The following is an 18,377-nucleotide window of genomic DNA, read 5'->3' as shown; positions in this document are numbered from 1 at the left end:
ACCCAGGTGATGAGAACTTCTACACTTTCTTCTTCTTCTTTGGGTTTCTTTCTGAGAGCAATTGCTGTTCTATCAAACTGAACGAGAATGGCTGGGGCGAAAAACAGCGTGAGAAATGTTTGGCATAGACTCTATCGGATCCATTGCTTAACAGACCCAATGCTGCCCTCTTGTGTTTTTCTCAGAAACCATGCAAATTGTACTAATGCTTCAGTACAAAGCATCAGTATTGTTACTCAAGTCTTCACATGGTAAGAATGCCACAAATGCAGTATTACTCAGGGCTGCTTCCCTCTGGAATAAGGTTACTGGATACATATGACATTTCATAGTATTTGCATATTTACAGATAAATAGGTGGCACAGACCGGTCATACTTATCCCCAGTGAAGGAAGAGATATGCACCTTTCCCTGGCTGATTCCACAGACTTTGTTAAAACCGATTTCCTTAAGGAGGGGGTTTGGGACAAATTATCCATTTAGGGTGGAACCCTATACATATTTAGTCAGAAGAAAATTATACAACTTCCAGCATACACTTCAGCTAGTAGGTAGAACTTTTTCCTGTGTATAGGATTGCATTTTTCATGTATAGGATTACATGCCTAGTTTATTTAACATTAGGATGGACTTGATCAGATGATGGCGGGTTTCAAGCCCAACCTCTCTGCTGGAGGCAGTGACCACCAAGTTGGACGGCATGCCAAGAGTTTACCTAGTCCAGCTCCCAGTCCTATAACACTATAATGGACCCGTCATCAAGCAGCCTTAGGAGGCAGGGTGAAGGAGGCAGCAGTGGAGGTGTCCCATTCTGCTCTCTTAGGGGTTCAGAGCAGTGTCTGCCTCAGAGCCTCCTAAAGTACCCAGCTTTCCTGAGATGCAGCAGATGACACAATCCTGTTTCCAGGCTGAAGTAAGGTTCAACTGCCAGTCTAGTTGCTTTCTGTATCTGCAGTGAAAGAGAGCTCCACTTTGGCCTTTGCTTCAGGCAGCAGCAGGACTTGGGCCATGCCTGACACTGTGGTACAACATTTTTAGGCGAACAGCATGGAAAAGCTAACACATTTTAGGATAAATGCCCTGCCCTTCTCTCAACTCCTGTGCCATATTTCAGGATCCACTATGGCATAGAATTTAGAGTACTCAGGAGATAGGAGTTTTAGTCCCCACTTATTGGGTGACTGTAGGCAAGTCACTGACTCTCAGCTGAACCCTATCTCACAAGGTTATTGTGAGAAAAAATGGGAAAGGGATATAGGATTGTGCAAGTTGCCTTAGATTCCTTGTGGGATATGAATATCATAACTACATAAGGTGCAATATGAATATCGTAACTACACAAGTAAATAAAATGCAGTAACACATATTTGGCTGCAACATATACCCATATTTTAAAAGCAGTTGCTTTTCCTTTGAAAAGGCAATCCTTTCCTTTGAAGAATGCAGTCCTATCAACTGTGCTTTCTTTGATCAGAAGTCTCCAAATTCAGAAGCTAACAGGGTGTGAGCTTGGTCTCCCCACTTTTTGTACTACTTTTCACTACTCTTTGTAGCAATGGTACTTCAGAGGGGAAAGGAAGGAAGTTGGACAAGGCTTAGAATAAATCAGACCCTTGCCTTTCCCGCCTCCTCCCCACCTCACCCACTGGAAAAACCCCCTTGCCCCCATCTCCAACTTCCAGCTTCTGAGAGGGCACCACCTTGGGTCTCTCCATGAAGGCAATGATGTGAGTAAGATCTCCAGGCATCTCTGCCAAGGTCAGAGCACTGTCTTAGCCATTGGAAAGAAGAATCTTAACCATCCTACTGCCCTTCTTATACTTGCCAAGGGACTATAGGACTAGTCTCGCCTAAATACATGGTTACTTTAAAGAGCTCATAATCATAAGCAGACAGTAAGGAAACAGTTGCACTGGGTTGCACACTGTGAAAGCAGGAAGCAATTGTGCAGCTAAATTTGCTGTTTGTGTCATATAGGAGGTGGAGGAAGAAATGGCTGAGTGGATAGCCCTTGCTGGCTGCCATATGCAATCCTGTTTGTAATTTAATTATCTGAATTGGATTTGAGATGTCTATTTTTTATTTTTTTAATGATTTTTAGGCTACCGTTAAGGGTAGAGCCCTTAAGAAGAAACATACATTAATTGGATCACATACAGAGTGTTTTGACTCAAATGCCTTGGAGGAATTTATTTCCCTTTATCCTTCAGGAATAGGATTTTTCATTGTATCTTTTAAGTTGATATGATACAATGAAGCACATGTACAAATTGTAGCAAAACAAGAGCTTCCATATATATTTAATAACAATTTGAAATTCTACTTATTCTAAAGGAACCTCAAGCTGGAGTTGTTCTAAATCATGCACAGTACATCAGCAGAGGGCAGCAGAGTTTCAAAATAATATGCATACACTAATACAGTATATCAGTGCTTTTTTTGTTAAAAAATAAATAAATAAGGTGCCAGAACTCACATCTTGTTAATCTTTTATTTAAAAAATTATATATTCAGTTCTTAATATTCTGGCCTTTTTATTAGCAGAATTGGTGGTTGAGAATTAGTAATGTTTTTCATTTTTAAATTTGGGGTCACACTTTTACACTAAAAATTAAAAAAAGATGTTCAATTCACCAACTTTTTTTTAAAATAAAGAAATTATTTACCTTTTGTACATAACCAGTCACTCTACACACACTAACACTGTGTAATGAAACATAACGGTCGCTGCCTGCAGTAAGCACTCAGCGCGCGACCACACAACCAGTCACAAGCCGAGCAGCATCACAAGTCGAGCAGCACCATCACAACCAGCGCGGACACACAAGCAGCCCACATGCACCATTTTAATGATTTTGCCACCGACCTGCTACTCCTGACAGGGCGATTCAAATTCATGTGGAAAAATCCATCAAAAAAAGGTGCCGGAACACCGTTCCAGTGTGTTCAATGACAAAAAAAGCCCTGCAGTATATGATTCCAAAATCTGTCTTAGTCCAATAACTTTATGAGACCAACCAAAAGTTCAGAGAAAATGTGCAAGCTTTCAAAATCTCTTGATCTCTTCATCGGGCAAGAGATTATAAAAAGCTGAGGAGGAGAGATAGGAAAGCCCCTTCTCTTGATTTTTGTAACATTTTGCCTGATGAAAAGATCTTGCATATTTTGGTTGAGCTTTTGGTTGGACTCATAAAGATATTACACTAAATATATAGGGTTTTTCTTATTATTGATTTTTGTGTCTATGCTACTTATATAATAGTTTTTAATAATTTATTGAACTGAGATAAAGAAATTAATTTTGAAGTCCATTTAGTGGAAATGTATGATTTTACACGTGTTTCTTTGGGGGGGGCAGGGAGAGATTATATTTTTAACAGCTGTACATCCTTTAAAAAACCAAATTATTTCATTTTAACATGAGCTGTGACACGGTAGTTTTGAACTTACCTAGTTGCTGTCTTTCTTGTACAATATATTTTTTCCAGTGCAAGCCTGTGTGTTTTTACTCAGAAATAGACCCCAGTGAATTCTGCTGCCAGGTTACCATGTAAAGTTTGCAGCCCCAAACAATGGGGCTTGTTTCTAACTAGATATTCATAGCGCTTGAATTTATTTTTGGTATTTTGGGGTTCTAACCTGGAAGCTGCAGTGAGAGTTCTTTGGAGGACCGAGTGGGGGAGGGTCAATTTTATTTATTTGTTTGTTTGTTTTCTAAGCCACCCCATTAGCCATACAGCTCCCTTCTATCATTTAGTTAATTCAAAAGTTAAAAGCCAAGGTGAAAGGACTCTGCCTCTGACTGGAGCAGCCGTTCCCAGCCTGGTGCTCTCCAGATGTGCTGACCTCAACTCCGAGCATCCCCAGCCCAGCGTGGACAAGAGATCTCCGGGAAAAAACAAAGGAAAAAAGAGAGAGAGACCATCATGCTCTGCTAAAAGACGCTGCAGGCTTTGTTCCTCCAGCAATGCATGCCCAGTTTTGCCTGAGGAAGCCCCGAAGTCCGTGAAGCTCACTCCTGAGCAGCCATATACACTAGGAAGGCTTCGCGCTGCAGCAGGCAAGTCGCGCTCAGCCCCGGATCAAAGGCTCAATTCCAGCAGCTGCAAGGCGCGCACCCCGGAGTCGATAGCGGGAGCGCGCACGCAGCAGCAAGCACCGCCTTCGCAGGGCGGGGCCGCGCTCTGGCTGTCCGAGCGGAAGGCCGAAATTAAGTGAGCGGGCCGGGCCAGGTGAGCGGGCCGGGCCGGGCGCTGCCAGGTACCGGCACATAAACGAGAAAGGGAGGTGGGGCAGGGTCCATCCCTTCCCAGCCTATTTTCTGCTTGAGGTGGCTCCATGCCTTCTTTCTTCGCCCCGGCGGAATGAGGCCCGACCCGTGTCAGGGTTGCCCCCTCTCCCTCCCTCTGCAAAGATAATGCAGGGTTGCCGAATAGCTGTGTGCGTGGCAAGATCTTCCGGTTTAACTGCTGCCGCTGCTGCCACAATAGCAGGAGAGCAGGGAGATGCAGCGAGGGTGGAAATCGCATCTGGTGGGCTTCAGCTGGTGGGAAGCTCGGAAACCCTGTTTCCATTATTTCTTCCAGGAGCAAAGCCCCAAGCAGAAAACCCTACATGATGCGCCTCAAAGTCTCGCCTTCTCTAACAGGGAAATCGGTTTCCCTAGTGTGGTTTCTCGTGCAGTCCAGTGCACGGGAAAAATGCTGGCAACTTCCAGCAAGTTGAAGCTCAGCACGGCTCAAGGACACCAGGTTGGAAAAGACCAACCTGTACCATTTCTTAATGTGAGGGGGCTCGAAAAACATTATCTTCTCCAAGTGTAGCAAAGCAATTGGCTTTCCTTTTAGATTATTCAGCGGACACTCTGTTAGTAGTCTGGGAAAAACTTTCATGATTATTCACTTTGCTGCAGACAGATATGTGAAATTAAGCATTCTGCAAACTGTGGGCTCTAATAACTTAAGAGCCCTGGGATTCCTTATTAATATGAATAGGATGCAGCCTTGGAAGAATCAATGGCTCCTAATATATCTTTTGCTGCCCTCTGTTCTTGATGCCAAGCAAAGTCTATTGCACCTCCTTTGTTCTATGCCTACAAGCTAAGTGATGCTCTTGGATTCAGTTCTGTGCTTGGCACACAGAATCTATGTGCCATTTTTCAGCTATGCTGAAAGAGCATTCTGGCTTTAAAATGTACCACAGTGCAGAATTATATACTTTATAATTACATAAGTTGCAGCCCAAACCTATGCATGTTTACTTAGAGATAAGCTGATAAATTCAGTGGGCCTACTCCCTACTATGTGGGTTTGGGGTTACAGCCTTATTTTATGGTCTGTATTTTAAAGATTTATATTCTGCCGTTTGGCCTAACAAGGGCTCCAGATATGTTAAGCTTTAGGGATATGCAAAGAATGTAATGACTATTATATCTGTTTTGCATTCAATATGTAGATTGATTATTTTATAGAATATTATTTGAAAAGGTACCTGTGTGATCACTTGACTTATATGTACTGAATCTCTTACGCTTCTGCCCTTACTACAAAACTGTATAGTGGCTATAGGAAAAAAATGACTCTGATACTTTTGTTTTAGGATTTGAAATGTCCAACAGAAAGGTTATCATGACTAGAGCTAATTGTATAGAGAATCTACTGTCTGAAAAAAACTATCAAGATATTGAAAGTCATCTTGCATATCTTGAAACTATTGTCATGACCATAGAATATCTTCAGGAGACTGATATTGCCAAAGCTGTGTACAGAATTCTCAAAAACTGTCCTTCTGTGGTCCTGAAAAATAAGGCAAAACATTTGCTGTCAAAGTGGAAAAAACTTTATAAGAATCATTATGATCAACCAATACAAGTTAAACCCGTGTTGTCTGATGATGCAAAAGGGAATTCTGATCAACTTCAGACAGACTTGGAGGATGTAAACCCTTCCAAAACATTGAATCAGAATGAAGAATTGGGTCCTGCTAGTTCCAACAGTTGCTTGCCTTCAGAGATCAATCTAAAAGTTCTTGGAAGTAATGTGCAAAAACATGATACAATTCAGCCAGCACTTCTGGGGCATTCTAGCTCTGTTAGTGCCAGCCCATCTGAAGATCACACTGCCGCTGTGAGGTTTAAATGCTCAGAACTTCTTTATGAAGCTTTGGTAGATTCTTCAACAAGTAATGAAGAAAGTGAAAAGTATCACAAAATAGCAGAAGAAATTGAACAATGCATTTTTGCACTTCATACCAAAACTGATAGAAAATATAAGAATTGCATCCGAAGCAAAATTTCCAACTTGAAGAATCCAAAAAACTGTCAATTAAAGCATAACCTGATTACAGGAATTCTTAGCCCTAAGACATTTGCTAATATGTCTGTCCTAGAAATGGCACATGATGAGCTGAAACAGCTCAGGGCTTCGTATACAGAATCATCTGTTCTAGAACATCAGCTTCCCGAAAGTATCAATGGTACACATACAAATAAAATAAAATGCAGGCGCTGTGAAAAATTTGATTGCACTGTTACTGTGATTGCCAGGGGAGCTCTTTTCCTCCCTGGTTGGGTGCGAAATACAAATCCAGATGAGCAAATGATGACTTACGTAATTTGTAATGAATGTGGAGAGCAATGGTACCATAGCAGATGGATTTGTTTGTAATTATGCATCCTTTAATAAATATCTTTAAAGAAAAACATGAAATATTAAATTACTAACATACAAGTTCTGAATATGGAAATATCTTATGTGCTTTAATGTTTAGCAATGAAATAATAAGGATGTGATTTATGAGGCAAATGGTTGTATAACTAACTGCAAGAAATAATATGATTCTAGCCTGTAAAATTTGAACAATGGTGGCATATACAGTCATATAATTTACAAATAGAAAAAACTGCTAAAAATTAAGATTTTTTATCAAAATATTAGTAATGTTCTGATCTGATTTAGTATTGGTGAGCCAAGCTGCAGAATGGGCTTTGCTATTATGAAGACTTGCAAACTAATGTAGTCTGATGAAACAAGGAAAATGTCCCTGTTGTCATATGTCCCTGTTGTCAAATGTCCCTGTGGTGATCTTGGCAATGGAGATGTTCACTCTGTCATAATAAGTTTTGAGGGCAAAGAAGTGGTTTTGTTCTCAATAATTCAGTTTTGTAGCAAAATCTGATAATTTCTATGGCACTGTCATGCCATCATGATCACTACAGTGGTACCTCGGCTCTTGAATGCCTTGGTTCATGACCAAATTGGGTCGCGAACAAAAAATTCATGAAAATGTTGACGTGGGTCGTGAACTCAGCATTGGGTGGCGACCAAGATCGCAGCCATCTCCCCACCCCCGAGTGGGGAGATGGCCACGATCGCAATTGTGTTCGTGCAGGGAGGATGTGCATGATCACAGGCACGCTCCTGCAGGAAAGACAGGCGCAATCTTGGCCATCTCCCCCCCACAATCAGCACAATTGCAGCCATCTCCTCACCCCCGAGTGGGGAAATTGCTGCGATTGTGCTGGCGGGGGAGATGGCCAAGATCGTGCCCGTCATCCCAGCACGACCGTCTCGCACCGGGATGACAGGAGCGATCTCGGTCATGCTGGGGTGGGGCGGGGAAATGGCCGCGCTCGGGGTGGGGTGGGGGAGATGCCTGCCATCTTTGTTGTTATTTGTCACTTTGCTTCACATTTTTCTGATTAAAAAAAATTGGTTATAGAACAGATTAACCTTATTTACATTGAACCTTATGGGGATATTTAACTTGGCTCACAACCAGTTTGGGTCACGACCTCAGACCTGGAACAGATTAAGTTTGTGAGCCAAGGTTCCACTGTATATGATCCCCCATTGGCTGGGATCCTGCTACTTTGCCAGTTTCAACTATGTCTCAAAAGAGAGAGTCTGGTCAGATTGATCCATTTTATGTAACCTTCAGATGGAATTAGGGCAAATACTTCATATGTGGGCTGTTCTTGAAGATAGTTTGGAAGCTTCAGCTGCCAGAATTCTGAGCAGCATGGCCTGATTCATCCGTATCAACCTATTTTAAAAGAACTTCTTTGGCTGACGATTTACTTCTGGTTCAAGGCTGGTTTTTACCTTTTTAAAGTCCTAAAGCACTTTGGGATCCAAGTGCTTATTCCCTTATCAGCCTGTCTGTTTAAGGTATCTGTTCAGACATTTTTCCATCTACCTATTCCAGGAAAGTTATGAAGATCATCTACAAGGTACAGTGCTTTCTTGATGGAGGTGTCCTGCTTATGGAATTCCATCCACAAAGTTGTTCACACAGGAACTAACTGCTTATCATGTAGGTGACAGTTTTTAAATATATTTTAATAAGCTTTCCTGGTTTAACTGAGCAAGTTTTAGTCTGTTTTAAAGTTTAATTGGCTGTTTGCGTTTGGTTCTTAGGACTGGCCCTACTGTGTATGTTTAGGCTCATGTTCCCACATGAGATGGCAGAGCAGCAAATTGCATCACCTTCCTCCTGGCAACCAGGGCTTGCCACTACTTCTCCATCTTCTCCAATGAATGCTCTGGAGAGCCACTATCCTGCTGGGCATTTGCCACAGCAAAGGAGCAACTGGCAGGACTCTAGAATACCCTGCTGGGTGTCTTGTGTGCTGCCAATTCTTACAACAGGTGGCAGACCACTCAACCTGCTTGGCCAACCAGCTGGCTAGATGCTTTCTCACTTACTTGGCTGGTGGCCCACCCACTCATTCCCACATTCTTAAGAGTGTCAAGATCCCCCCGCCGCAATATTTATGTAAATTGCAGTTAACTGAAAAGTGCACATGGGAATCCAAATACCACTTCTTTTAATTGAACCTTGCATTTCAAAACTTGAATTTATTATTTTTGGAAGGAATATATAGATTGCATTAGCAAACATAATGTTTTTGAATAATTAACTTTTTATTTTCAAACTAAAACAGATATCATATTGTTCAGTAATAAAGAGGAAACATAATCATAACCAAATACATTTCAGCCATAAGTCTTTAGTGGCCTCTCTCATCCCCACTCAACAACTATTGCTCTTCTCCCTTCTGCCTTTGCCCAGGAAAACCACTGAAGTCACAGAGAAAATACTAGAAGCTCAACCATTCATGGGGAGATATTCGGGCCCAGGCTTTCACAGGACTCTAATGCCAGAGAATGCCTTTGGCAGCATAGAACTGCCTGGTAGTACTGTTGCATTTACTTTGAATGACAGTCACAGAGCAAAATTTATATTTGTTGTTGTTAGTTGCGAAGTCGTGTCCGACCCATCGCGACCCCATGGACAACATTACTCCAGGCCTTCCTGCCCTCCACCATCCCTCAGAGTCCACTTAAGCTCACATCCACTGCCTAAGTGTCTTCATCTAGCCACCTCATTCTCTGCCGTCCCCTTCTTCTTTTGCCATCTATTGTCCCCAGCATTAGGCTCTTCTCCAGGGAGTCCTTCCTTCTCATAAGGTGGCCAAAGTATTTGAGTTACATCTTCAGGATCTAGCCTTCTAAAGAGCAGTCATGGTTGATCTCCTCTAGGACTGACCAGTTTGAGTGCCTTGCAGTCCAAGAAACTCACAGGAGTCTCCTCCAGCACCAAAGGCCTCAATTCTTTGGTGCTCAGCCTTCCTTATGGTCCAGTTTTCACAGCTATACATTGCCACTGGGAAAACCATAGCCTTGACTATACACACACTTGTTGGCAGGGTGATGTCTCTGCTTTTTAGTATGCTGTCTAGATTTGCCATAGCTTTCCTCCCCAGGAGCAAGCGTCTTTTAATTCTTGGCTGCAGTCCCTGTCTGTGGTGATCTTGGAGCCCAGGAAAATGAAATCTGTCACTACCTCCATTTCTTCCCCATCTATTTGCCAGGAAGTGAGAGGACCGGATGCCATGATCTTAGTTTTCTTAATGTTGAGTTTCAAGCCAACTTTTGTGTTCTCCTCCTTCACCTGCATCAAGAGGCTCTTTAGTTCCTCTTCACTTTCTGCTGTTAGAGTGGTATCATCTGCATATCTGAGGTTGTTGATATTTCTCCCAGCAATCTTAATTCCAGCTGGTGATTCATCTAGCCCCACCTTTTGCATGATGTGCTCTGCATGTAAGTTAAATAGGCTGGGCGACAATACACAGCCTTGCCGAACTCCTTTCTATAGTAAATGGAAAAAAAAGATGAATGGGGGGAAGTTGCAGAAGTAAAAGTGAAGCTGATATAAATGTTGCAAAATTTGATAGTACGAAAACACAGTACAAAACAAAAGGTGATAAAGTGTGTGTTTGTGCATGTGTGTACTTGTAGCCTCTGCCCAGCTCCCCAGCATCTCACCCTGGTCTATTAACTGTCAGTAACTCACCAGAGTATAAAGCATTGATTTTTCTCAGTTCTCAGTTTCTCAGCTAAGCCTTTTACACAGAAAAATATGGAAGCTCTGGAAGATTTTTTGCTTGTTCTAATGTTATTTCAGTGCTTAATCTTAATAACATGAAGATACACAATTTAATATTCTCCAGCAAGCTCTGCCTTGGAGCATAAGCGAATGCTTTACAAGTTCAATACAATGATGCTGCAAGTCACCATATGTTCTTCCAAAACAAGGACCAAGCGTCCTGTTCTCAATTCTTCTCCGCAGCTTGCTCAGTCTCCCACATTCTGGCAGGTCTTTTATCTTGGCCTCAGCCTTAACCGTTTTTCATAAGAGTATCAATGATAAGGGGCAACCCTGTAAACATGTGCAGAGAGAACAATAACAGCTAAGACAACAAGGACACAAGGACAGCAACAAAAGTTGTAAAACCTCAATAGTCCTGTGATTATTAGCCCTCTCCACTCTCAAATAGGAATCTCAAACTGAAAAAGTTGTTATTTATATCCTGGCTATTTCCAGTTATTGGTTCTCAAGGCAGCTCACAACATTACAATTCATAACCTTAAAATACATAAAAGTTAAAAATATAACTACATCAGATTATGTATTAAAATTGAACTAATACTCAGATTAAAAACAATGCGAATTATATAAAGAGTAATACTAATTGAGCGCGAAAGTCTGCAACAGAAAGGTTATTTATCTTTATTTTATTTAAAACGTATGCTGTCTCTTACGCTGGCATTTGTGTCAGCTTTTGAAAAGGTAACAGGGAAGGTCCCAACCTAGTCTCCTTAGGAAGGGAATTCCAGAGCCTTTGGGAGGTCACTGAGAAAGCCCTTTCCCACATCCCCACCACGTGTGCCTGTGAAAGTGGTGGGACCCCCCCCCCCCCCCCCCCAGAAGATCTTCCAGCCCATGCAGGCATATATGTGACCGTTCAGGCAGCCTGGACTCAAGCTGTGCAGGGCCTCACCATCACTTTGAATTGTGCCTGGAAACTGGGAACCAGCGACGCCGCTTCAACAGAGGTAGCCAGTCCCAGTCAGCAGTCTGGCAGCAGTTCTCTGAATCAGCTGAAGTTTCCAAATGCTTTTCAGAGGCCGCCCCACATAAAACTAAGGCATGTGTCACCATGGCCAAATCAGACAGCTGGTGCACTAGTTTTAATGCACAAATGCATTTCTGACCACCACCAAGACCTGGGCATACAGACTCAGGTCTGAATCCAAAAATATACCCAACCTGCCTTCAGGGGGAGTGCAACCCTGAGTGACCAGGGAAACCTCCATCTGGATTAAGCCGAAATTTGTTTGCCCTCATCCAATCTGTTACTGCTGACTGACACAGCTTGGACTGAGTTGGAAAGAAGTAGAGTTGGGTGTCATCAACATAACGACAGCAAACACCCACATTCCGGACAACCTCTCTCAACACTTTTATGTTTATGTTAAATAGCATGGGGGACAGAACAGAACTGGGAACAGAACTTAAGAGGTCAGTAGGCAGGAATGTCTCAGCACCAGTTTTGTGCCTTTAACAATATGACTACAACCCAAGACTTTAAAAAGACTTTTTAAACCCAAGACTTTTTCAACCCAAGACTTTTTCTTACACAGCGTTGCAGTCGTTTGGGGAGGAAAGCTACTGTCTGCCATAGCTGTTTATACAGGCATGGCCTCTTTGCCTTTAAAAAGGTTGCAGCCCTCCACTTTAAAGTAGTTAAGTACTATATTAAGGACACAATCCTATATATATATCGAGCAGAAGAGGCCTACAACTCCAGGGCATGCTGGAAAGCCATTGTTTAAACATGGATAGGATTGCGCCTTAAGAAGTTGTAGGAGTCCTGCCTGGTGAAACATGCAAGGAATTGTGCCCTTGCAGACATGAGATGACAAAATGTGATCCACTGGAGAAGGAAATGGCAACCCACTCCAGTATCTTTGCCATGAAAACCCCATGGACAGTACCAAAAGGATATGATGCCGGAAGATGAGCCCCTCAGATTGGAAGGTGTTCAATATGCCACTGGGAAAGAGCAGAGGGCTAGTACTAGTAGCACCAGAAAGAATGAAGCGACTGGGTCAAAGCCGAAAGGACACTCAGTTGTACATGTATCTGGTGGTGAAAGGAAAGTCTGATGCTGAAAAGATCTATACTCCATAGGAACCTGGAATGTAAGATCCAGGAATCAAGGCAAGCTGGATGTGGTCAAACAAGAGATGACAGGACTGAACATTGACATCTTAGGAATCAGTGAACTAAAATGGACAGGAATCGGTGAATTTAATTCAGATGACCATCAGGTTTACTACTGCAGGCAAGAATCCCTCAGAAGAAATGGAGTAGCCTTCATAGTCAATAAAAGAGTAGGAAAAGCAGTCCTGGGATACAATATCCATAATGACAGAATGATCTCAGTTCGAATCCAAGGCAAACCATTCAACATCACAGTAGTCCAAGTCTATGGCCCAACCACTCGTGCTGAAGAGGCTGAAGTTGACCAGGTCTATGAAGGCCTAAAACACCTTCTAGAATTAACACCCAAAAATGATGTCCTTATCATCATGGGGGATTGGAATGCTAAAGTAGGAAGCCAAAAAATAACTGAATAACAGGTAAGTTTGGCCTTGGAGTACAAAATGAAGCAGGGCACAGGCTGGTAGAATTTTGTCAAGAGAATACGATGGTCATAGCAAACACTCTTTTCCAACAACCCAAGAGACGACTCTACACATGGACATCACCAGATGGTCAACACAGAAATCAGATTGACTATGTACTCTGCAGCCAAAGATGCAGAAGCTCTATACAGTCAGTAAAAACTAGACCAGGAGCTGAGTGTGGCTCAGATCATGAGCTTCTTGTTGCAAAATTTAGGCTTAAATTGAAGAAAGTAGGGAAAAGCACTAAGCCATTCAGATATGACCTAAATCATATCCCTGATGAATGTACAGTAGAGTTGACAAATAGATTTAAGGAATTCGATCTGATAGAGTGCCTGAAGAACTATGGATGGAGGTTCGCAACATTGTACAAGAGGTAGCAACTAAAACCATCCCAAAGAAAAAGAAATTCAAGAAAGCAAAATGGCTGTCTGAGGAAGCTTTACAAATAGCTGAGGAAAGAAGGGAAGCGAAAGGCAAGGGAGAAAGAGAAATGCAGAATTCCAGAAATGCAGAATTCCAGAGAATAGCTAGAAGAGATAAGAAAGCCTTCTTAAATGAACAGTGCAAAGCAATAGAACAATAGAATAGGGAGGACCAGAGATCTCTTCAAGAAAATTGGAGATATGAAGGGAACGTTTCATGCAAAGATGGGCATGATAAAGGACCAAAATGGGAGGAACCTAACAGAGGCAGAAGAGATTAAGAAGAGGTGGCAAGATTACACAAAGGATCTATACAAGAAAAAGCTGATAACCACAATGGGGTGGTCACTGACCTCGAGCCAGACATCCTGAAATGTGAAGTCAAATGGGCCTTAGGAAGTATGAGCAACAACAAAGCTAGTGGTGGCGATAGTATTCCAGCTGAGCTATTCAAAATCTTAAAAGATGATGCAGTAAAAGTGCTACACTCAATATGCCAGCAAACTTGGAAAACTCAGCAGTGGCCACAGGATTGGAAAAGGTCAGTTTACATTCAGATCCCAAAGAAGGGCAATGCCAAAGAATGTTCAAACTACCACACCAATGCACTCATTTCACATGCTAGCAAAGTTATGCTCAAAATCCTACAAGCTAGGATCCAGCAGTATGTGGACTGAGAACTACCAGAAGTACAAGCAGGATTTCGAAGAGGGAGGGGAAGTAGAGATCAAATTGGCAACATACGCTGGAACATGGAGAAAGCTAGGGAGTTCCAGAAAAACATCTACTTCTGCTTCATTGACTATGCTAAAGCCTTTGAGTGTGTGGATCACAACAAATTGTGGCAAGTTCTTAAAGAGATGGGAGTACCAGACCATCTTATTTGTCTCTTGAGAAACCTGTATGCAAGAAGCAACAGTGAGAACTGGACACGGAACCACTGATTGGTTCAAAATTGAGAAAGGAGTTCGGCAAGGCTGTATACTGTTGCCCCGCCTATTTAACTTATATGCAGAGCACATCATGAGAAAGGTGGGGCTAGATGAATCACCAGTTGGAATTAAGATTGCTGGGAGAAATATCAACAACCTCAGATATGCAGATGATACCACTCTAACAGCAGAAAGTGAAGAAGAGCTAAAGAGCCTCTTGATGCGGGTGAAGGAGGAGAGTGCAAAAATTGGCTTGAAACTCAACATTAAGAAAACTAAGATCATGGCATCCAGTCCTCTCACTTCCTGGCAAACATATGGGGAAGAAATGGAGGTAGTGACAGATTTCATTTTCCTGGGCTCCAAGATCACCGCAGATGGGGACTGCAGCCAAGAAATTAAAAGATGCTCCTGGGGAGGAAAGCTATGGCAAATCTAGACAGCATACTAAAAAGCAGAGACATCACCCTTCCAACAAAAGTGCGTATAGTCAAGGCTATGGTTTTCCCAGTGGCAATGTATGGCTGTGAAAGTTGGACCATAAGGAAAGCTGAGCACAGAAGAATTGAGGCCTTTGAATTGTGGTGCTGCAGGAGACTCCTGCTAGTCCCTTGGACCGCAAGGTGATCAAACCGGTCAGTCCTAGAGGAGATCAACCGTGACTGCTCTTTAGAAGGCCAGATGCTGAAGATGCAACTCAAATACTTTGGCCACCTAATGAGAAGGAAGGACTCCCTGGAGAAGAGCCTAATCCTGGGGACAACTGACGGCAAAAGAAGAAGGGGACGGCAGAGGATGAGGTGGCTGGATGGAGTCACTGGAGGATGTGGTCGCGATGGGTCAGACACGACTTCGCAACTAGCAACAACAGCAGACACGATTGCCATGTGACTGGAGAAGGCTTTTCCGTATTAGAGGTAAGGAGGTCCTGCGCCTGGCAGAAGTGGAAAAGAACGATCAGTAGTCTTTGAGATCTTCCGAGTTGCTGCCCAATTTCCTCAACCACCTCGCAGGTGAATCACGCCGCTGCGCAGCCTCAAACGCCCGAAGCTTGAGCCAAAACGAAGCGGCGGCAAGCCCTACCTAGCAACAAGCTTGCTCGGTTGACCCGGGAGGAGGAAGGCGGGGCGCCACGCTCGCCCGACGTCACGTGGCCGCCCGCCCCCGCCCCCATGGCGCAAGCTGCGCCATGTTGTTTTTTCTCCCAAGGTCCCTCCCCTGCTCTCCCGCCTGCCCCCAGCAAGCAGCGGCGGTCGCGGGTGGCTCCCAGGCCAGTTCTCGTTCGTCCCTTCTCGGTACGTTTCTGGCTCGGGGCGGGCGGAAAGAAGTGGTGCGGGTAGTTGTGAGTGTCAGCGCCGCGGCGAAGGAAGCGGCTCGACTTGGCCGCCGACGGCCGGCAGTCGGCTTTTCGGTCCCCGCTGCGGTGTGCGCGCTGCGGCCAGGCTGGAGGGCGATGCAGAGATGCTACGTCCTCGCCTCCTTTCTGTGCTGCTGTTGCCTTTTCCGTTGGTTTATTCACCTTTCCTTGGTGGGGCCGGTTGGCTCTTGGCCTTTCCTTGTCGCAGAAGGGAGGACCTAAAGTAAATGGGACTTGCAGGCGAACTTGGGCAAAGCCCGCCCGCTTGCTCAGGCTGCGCTCCTGAATGGGCGAAGGTTTTCCTCAGTTGGAGCATACTTATAAATCCGTTGCAGAGCTGGAGCACTTGAGAAATTGTTTTTCGGTGGGACTGGAAAGGGAGAAATCCCTCGTGGTGCTCTAGCCCCACGTAATTCCGAGATATTTCTGACTTCCTGTCTGTACGTTGAGAAACTTCTCTCGTGTAGGGAACTTGAGGCTCAGAATTGCTACTCTGCCTGCCTGTTTTCCTGCTTAATTTGGAAGTGTAGCGTGGTTACAGATCCCGTGATGCTGAGACAGACGGTGGTTCATTTGAGAAATAGCTTCTCTATACTCAGCTGGCACATGATCAATGCATCTCCAGGGCCCTTTCTCAGAAATTATTAAAGTTACTGTTCTGTTAGAGCACAGCTCCACTGCTTATGTATGCCACCTTTGTCTTCTTCCTTTTTTTAACATTTTTCATTAGAAAAGTTCCTTCCCATTTGAAAATAAATTCTCTTCCTTATTTATGGGCAAATGAAGTCGAACAAGCATATTTCTAGATACCTGTGCAATTACGTGAGAAAAAGAGCTTGAGTCTAAACTGTGCAGAAAAAATAACTGCTTGGCTGATTCTAGTGTTGAGCATTTTTTTCAGTGTTCCTGTTATTTGGCAGAACAGTAAAATGTAGACTGTCTCCACAACAAGGATAAGAGTTTTGAAACATTCTGAATATTGCATAAAAGTAGTTCTTGATTGCTTTGGAAAGCCAACCGATCTGAAAGAGAAGTGTTGTGGTATGTAAAGGACTGTCATGAGTTTAATGTAAAAATCTTGAGGATATTAATCTGGCCTTACATTTCTGCAGCCCTGTTTGCTTGTTGCAGATTCATGTTGCAGTCATACGGTTAGGAAGGGGGAGGTCCTGTAAATAGTTCATTATTTCAAAACGTCTAATGAAGGAGAGTCCACCACTTTTCCTGGGCCAGTTAGTCTGTTACTTCATTGTGTCTACTAATGCACTTCCTTATACTTAAACTAAACATACTGTAAGTGCAACTTTAGTCCATGATTGAAGAGAAGTTCTTATATGTGTGCCAACTTCTAAAATCTCTGAAGAAATTAAGCTGTGTCTTAATTATTTCCCACCACTACAAAGCATGAAAGCACTCATGCTGAGATGGGTTGCAGAAATGCCATGAGTTTGACAGATATATAGCTGAAGCCTTCATGTTAGTGCAGAGTGATACAGTTATGGCACAGAACCAGGACCAAGTGTCTGGTTTTTTGGGCACCTGGCATTTTGATTTGCATGCTTAAGAATGATGGCTAGAGCTGGAATCTGGAAGAAATTTGAGCACTTCCTGGTCTACGTAATAGGATGTTCTGACAAGTGAATAGATCTGTGTCTTCCAATGTAATATCACCAATTTGCATCAATTATGTCCAGCCATTATTCATGCTGCTTTAAATTCCTGCCATCTTCCACCCATTGGACTGATGGTGAATAACACAATTAAAAATAAACAAAAATAGGTAAAATGCTAAAATTGTTTTAATGAACTCTACCTCAAAAATATGATCCATATAAAATGGTCTTGTACATTTAAAAAACAAGACACTTAGGCCTTTAGTGAAACTCTTGAGGAACATGGCCTGGTGTGTGAGGACCAGTGTAGTAGTTGGAGTGTTGGACTGCTGGGATCCAGTGAATCCAGGTTCTAGTTCCCTCTTGACCACAAAGCTCATTGGGTGGCTTGGGCCAGTTACAGATACAGTTACAGAAAAACAGAGTTGTTATGAAGATGAGATTGAGAGGAGAAACCAGATTATGTAAAATGCTTTGAAAAGTAAAAAAGGAATATAAACCGAATAAATACAGGACTCATACATCAAGTTCTATTAAATCAAATAAGTTCTATTTGATTTAAGTAGTTCTTGAGGACAAAAAAGAGCTGATGTTAATTTTCTATAGTCAGTGACTGAGCAACTCCAGCTGTCAAGAACTGTGCATGCGTGCATGTGTGTTTTCCAGTTCTAATATATGTTCCTAGCTGGCCATGGATTCTGCGATGGCATACAGACTGAAACTTCCATGTGTTTCTAAGCTCTCCTGGACATGAGAGGTGAGATCTACAGCCTGGAAAGTTCTGTAGAGCCAGCTTTACTCTAGAAATTAAGATTGTGGCTTTAAGCTTTAAATCAGCATTATCTAATTCCATTCAGTTGTTTGTCTGGAAACTACAGCTGATAGAGAATACAACAGCATTTTCTTGATGGCACTTGGAAGGCACAGATTTATACAATCAGTATTCCTGGATATTGGCCACTTCACCATTTTATTTAAATACTAGCCATATTTGGTAACCATAGGCAATAAG

The 18,377-nt window shown here is 42.9% G+C and overlaps 2 protein-coding genes across 3 annotated transcripts in view; both read left to right on the top strand.

Annotated features, from left to right (window-relative positions):
• The first annotated feature begins 4,176 nt into the window (after positions 1 to 4,176).
• Positions 4,177 to 6,729, top strand: TCEANC (transcription elongation factor A N-terminal and central domain containing). 2 transcript variants are annotated; one of them, XM_044431019.1, is made up of 2 exons: positions 4,177 to 4,233; positions 5,600 to 6,729. In XM_044431019.1, the coding sequence occupies exon 2, from the start codon at positions 5,608 to 5,610 to the stop codon at positions 6,664 to 6,666; it is 1,059 nt and encodes a 352-aa protein (XP_044286954.1). In that variant the 5' UTR covers positions 4,177 to 4,233; positions 5,600 to 5,607; the 3' UTR covers positions 6,667 to 6,729. The 2 variants fall into 2 exon arrangements, with proteins under 2 accessions (XP_044286954.1, XP_044286947.1); XM_044431012.1 differs by having other exon boundaries at positions 4,180 to 4,261.
• Positions 6,730 to 15,664: 8,935 nt separating this feature from the next.
• The window catches only part of OFD1 (OFD1 centriole and centriolar satellite protein), a 51,263-nt gene continuing 48,550 nt past the window's right edge, over positions 15,665 to 18,377 (top strand). Inside the window, exon 1 of the mRNA XM_044430715.1 lies at positions 15,665 to 15,690. The gene's annotated coding sequence lies outside the window, so the exon portion shown is untranslated. The remainder of the gene's footprint in view (positions 15,691 to 18,377) is intronic.

This window comes from Varanus komodoensis, unplaced genomic scaffold (genome assembly GCF_004798865.1).
Source record: "Varanus komodoensis strain SLA01 unplaced genomic scaffold, ASM479886v1 scaffold1, whole genome shotgun sequence".
Taxonomy (NCBI): Eukaryota; Metazoa; Chordata; class Lepidosauria; order Squamata; family Varanidae; genus Varanus; species Varanus komodoensis.
This window is presented reverse-complemented; position numbering and strand designations above follow the sequence as displayed.

Coding starts and splice junctions, on each gene's coding strand:
- TCEANC (XM_044431019.1), top strand. CDS start 5,608: ATGTCCAACAGAAAGGTTATCATGACTAGAGCTAATTGTATAGAGAAT.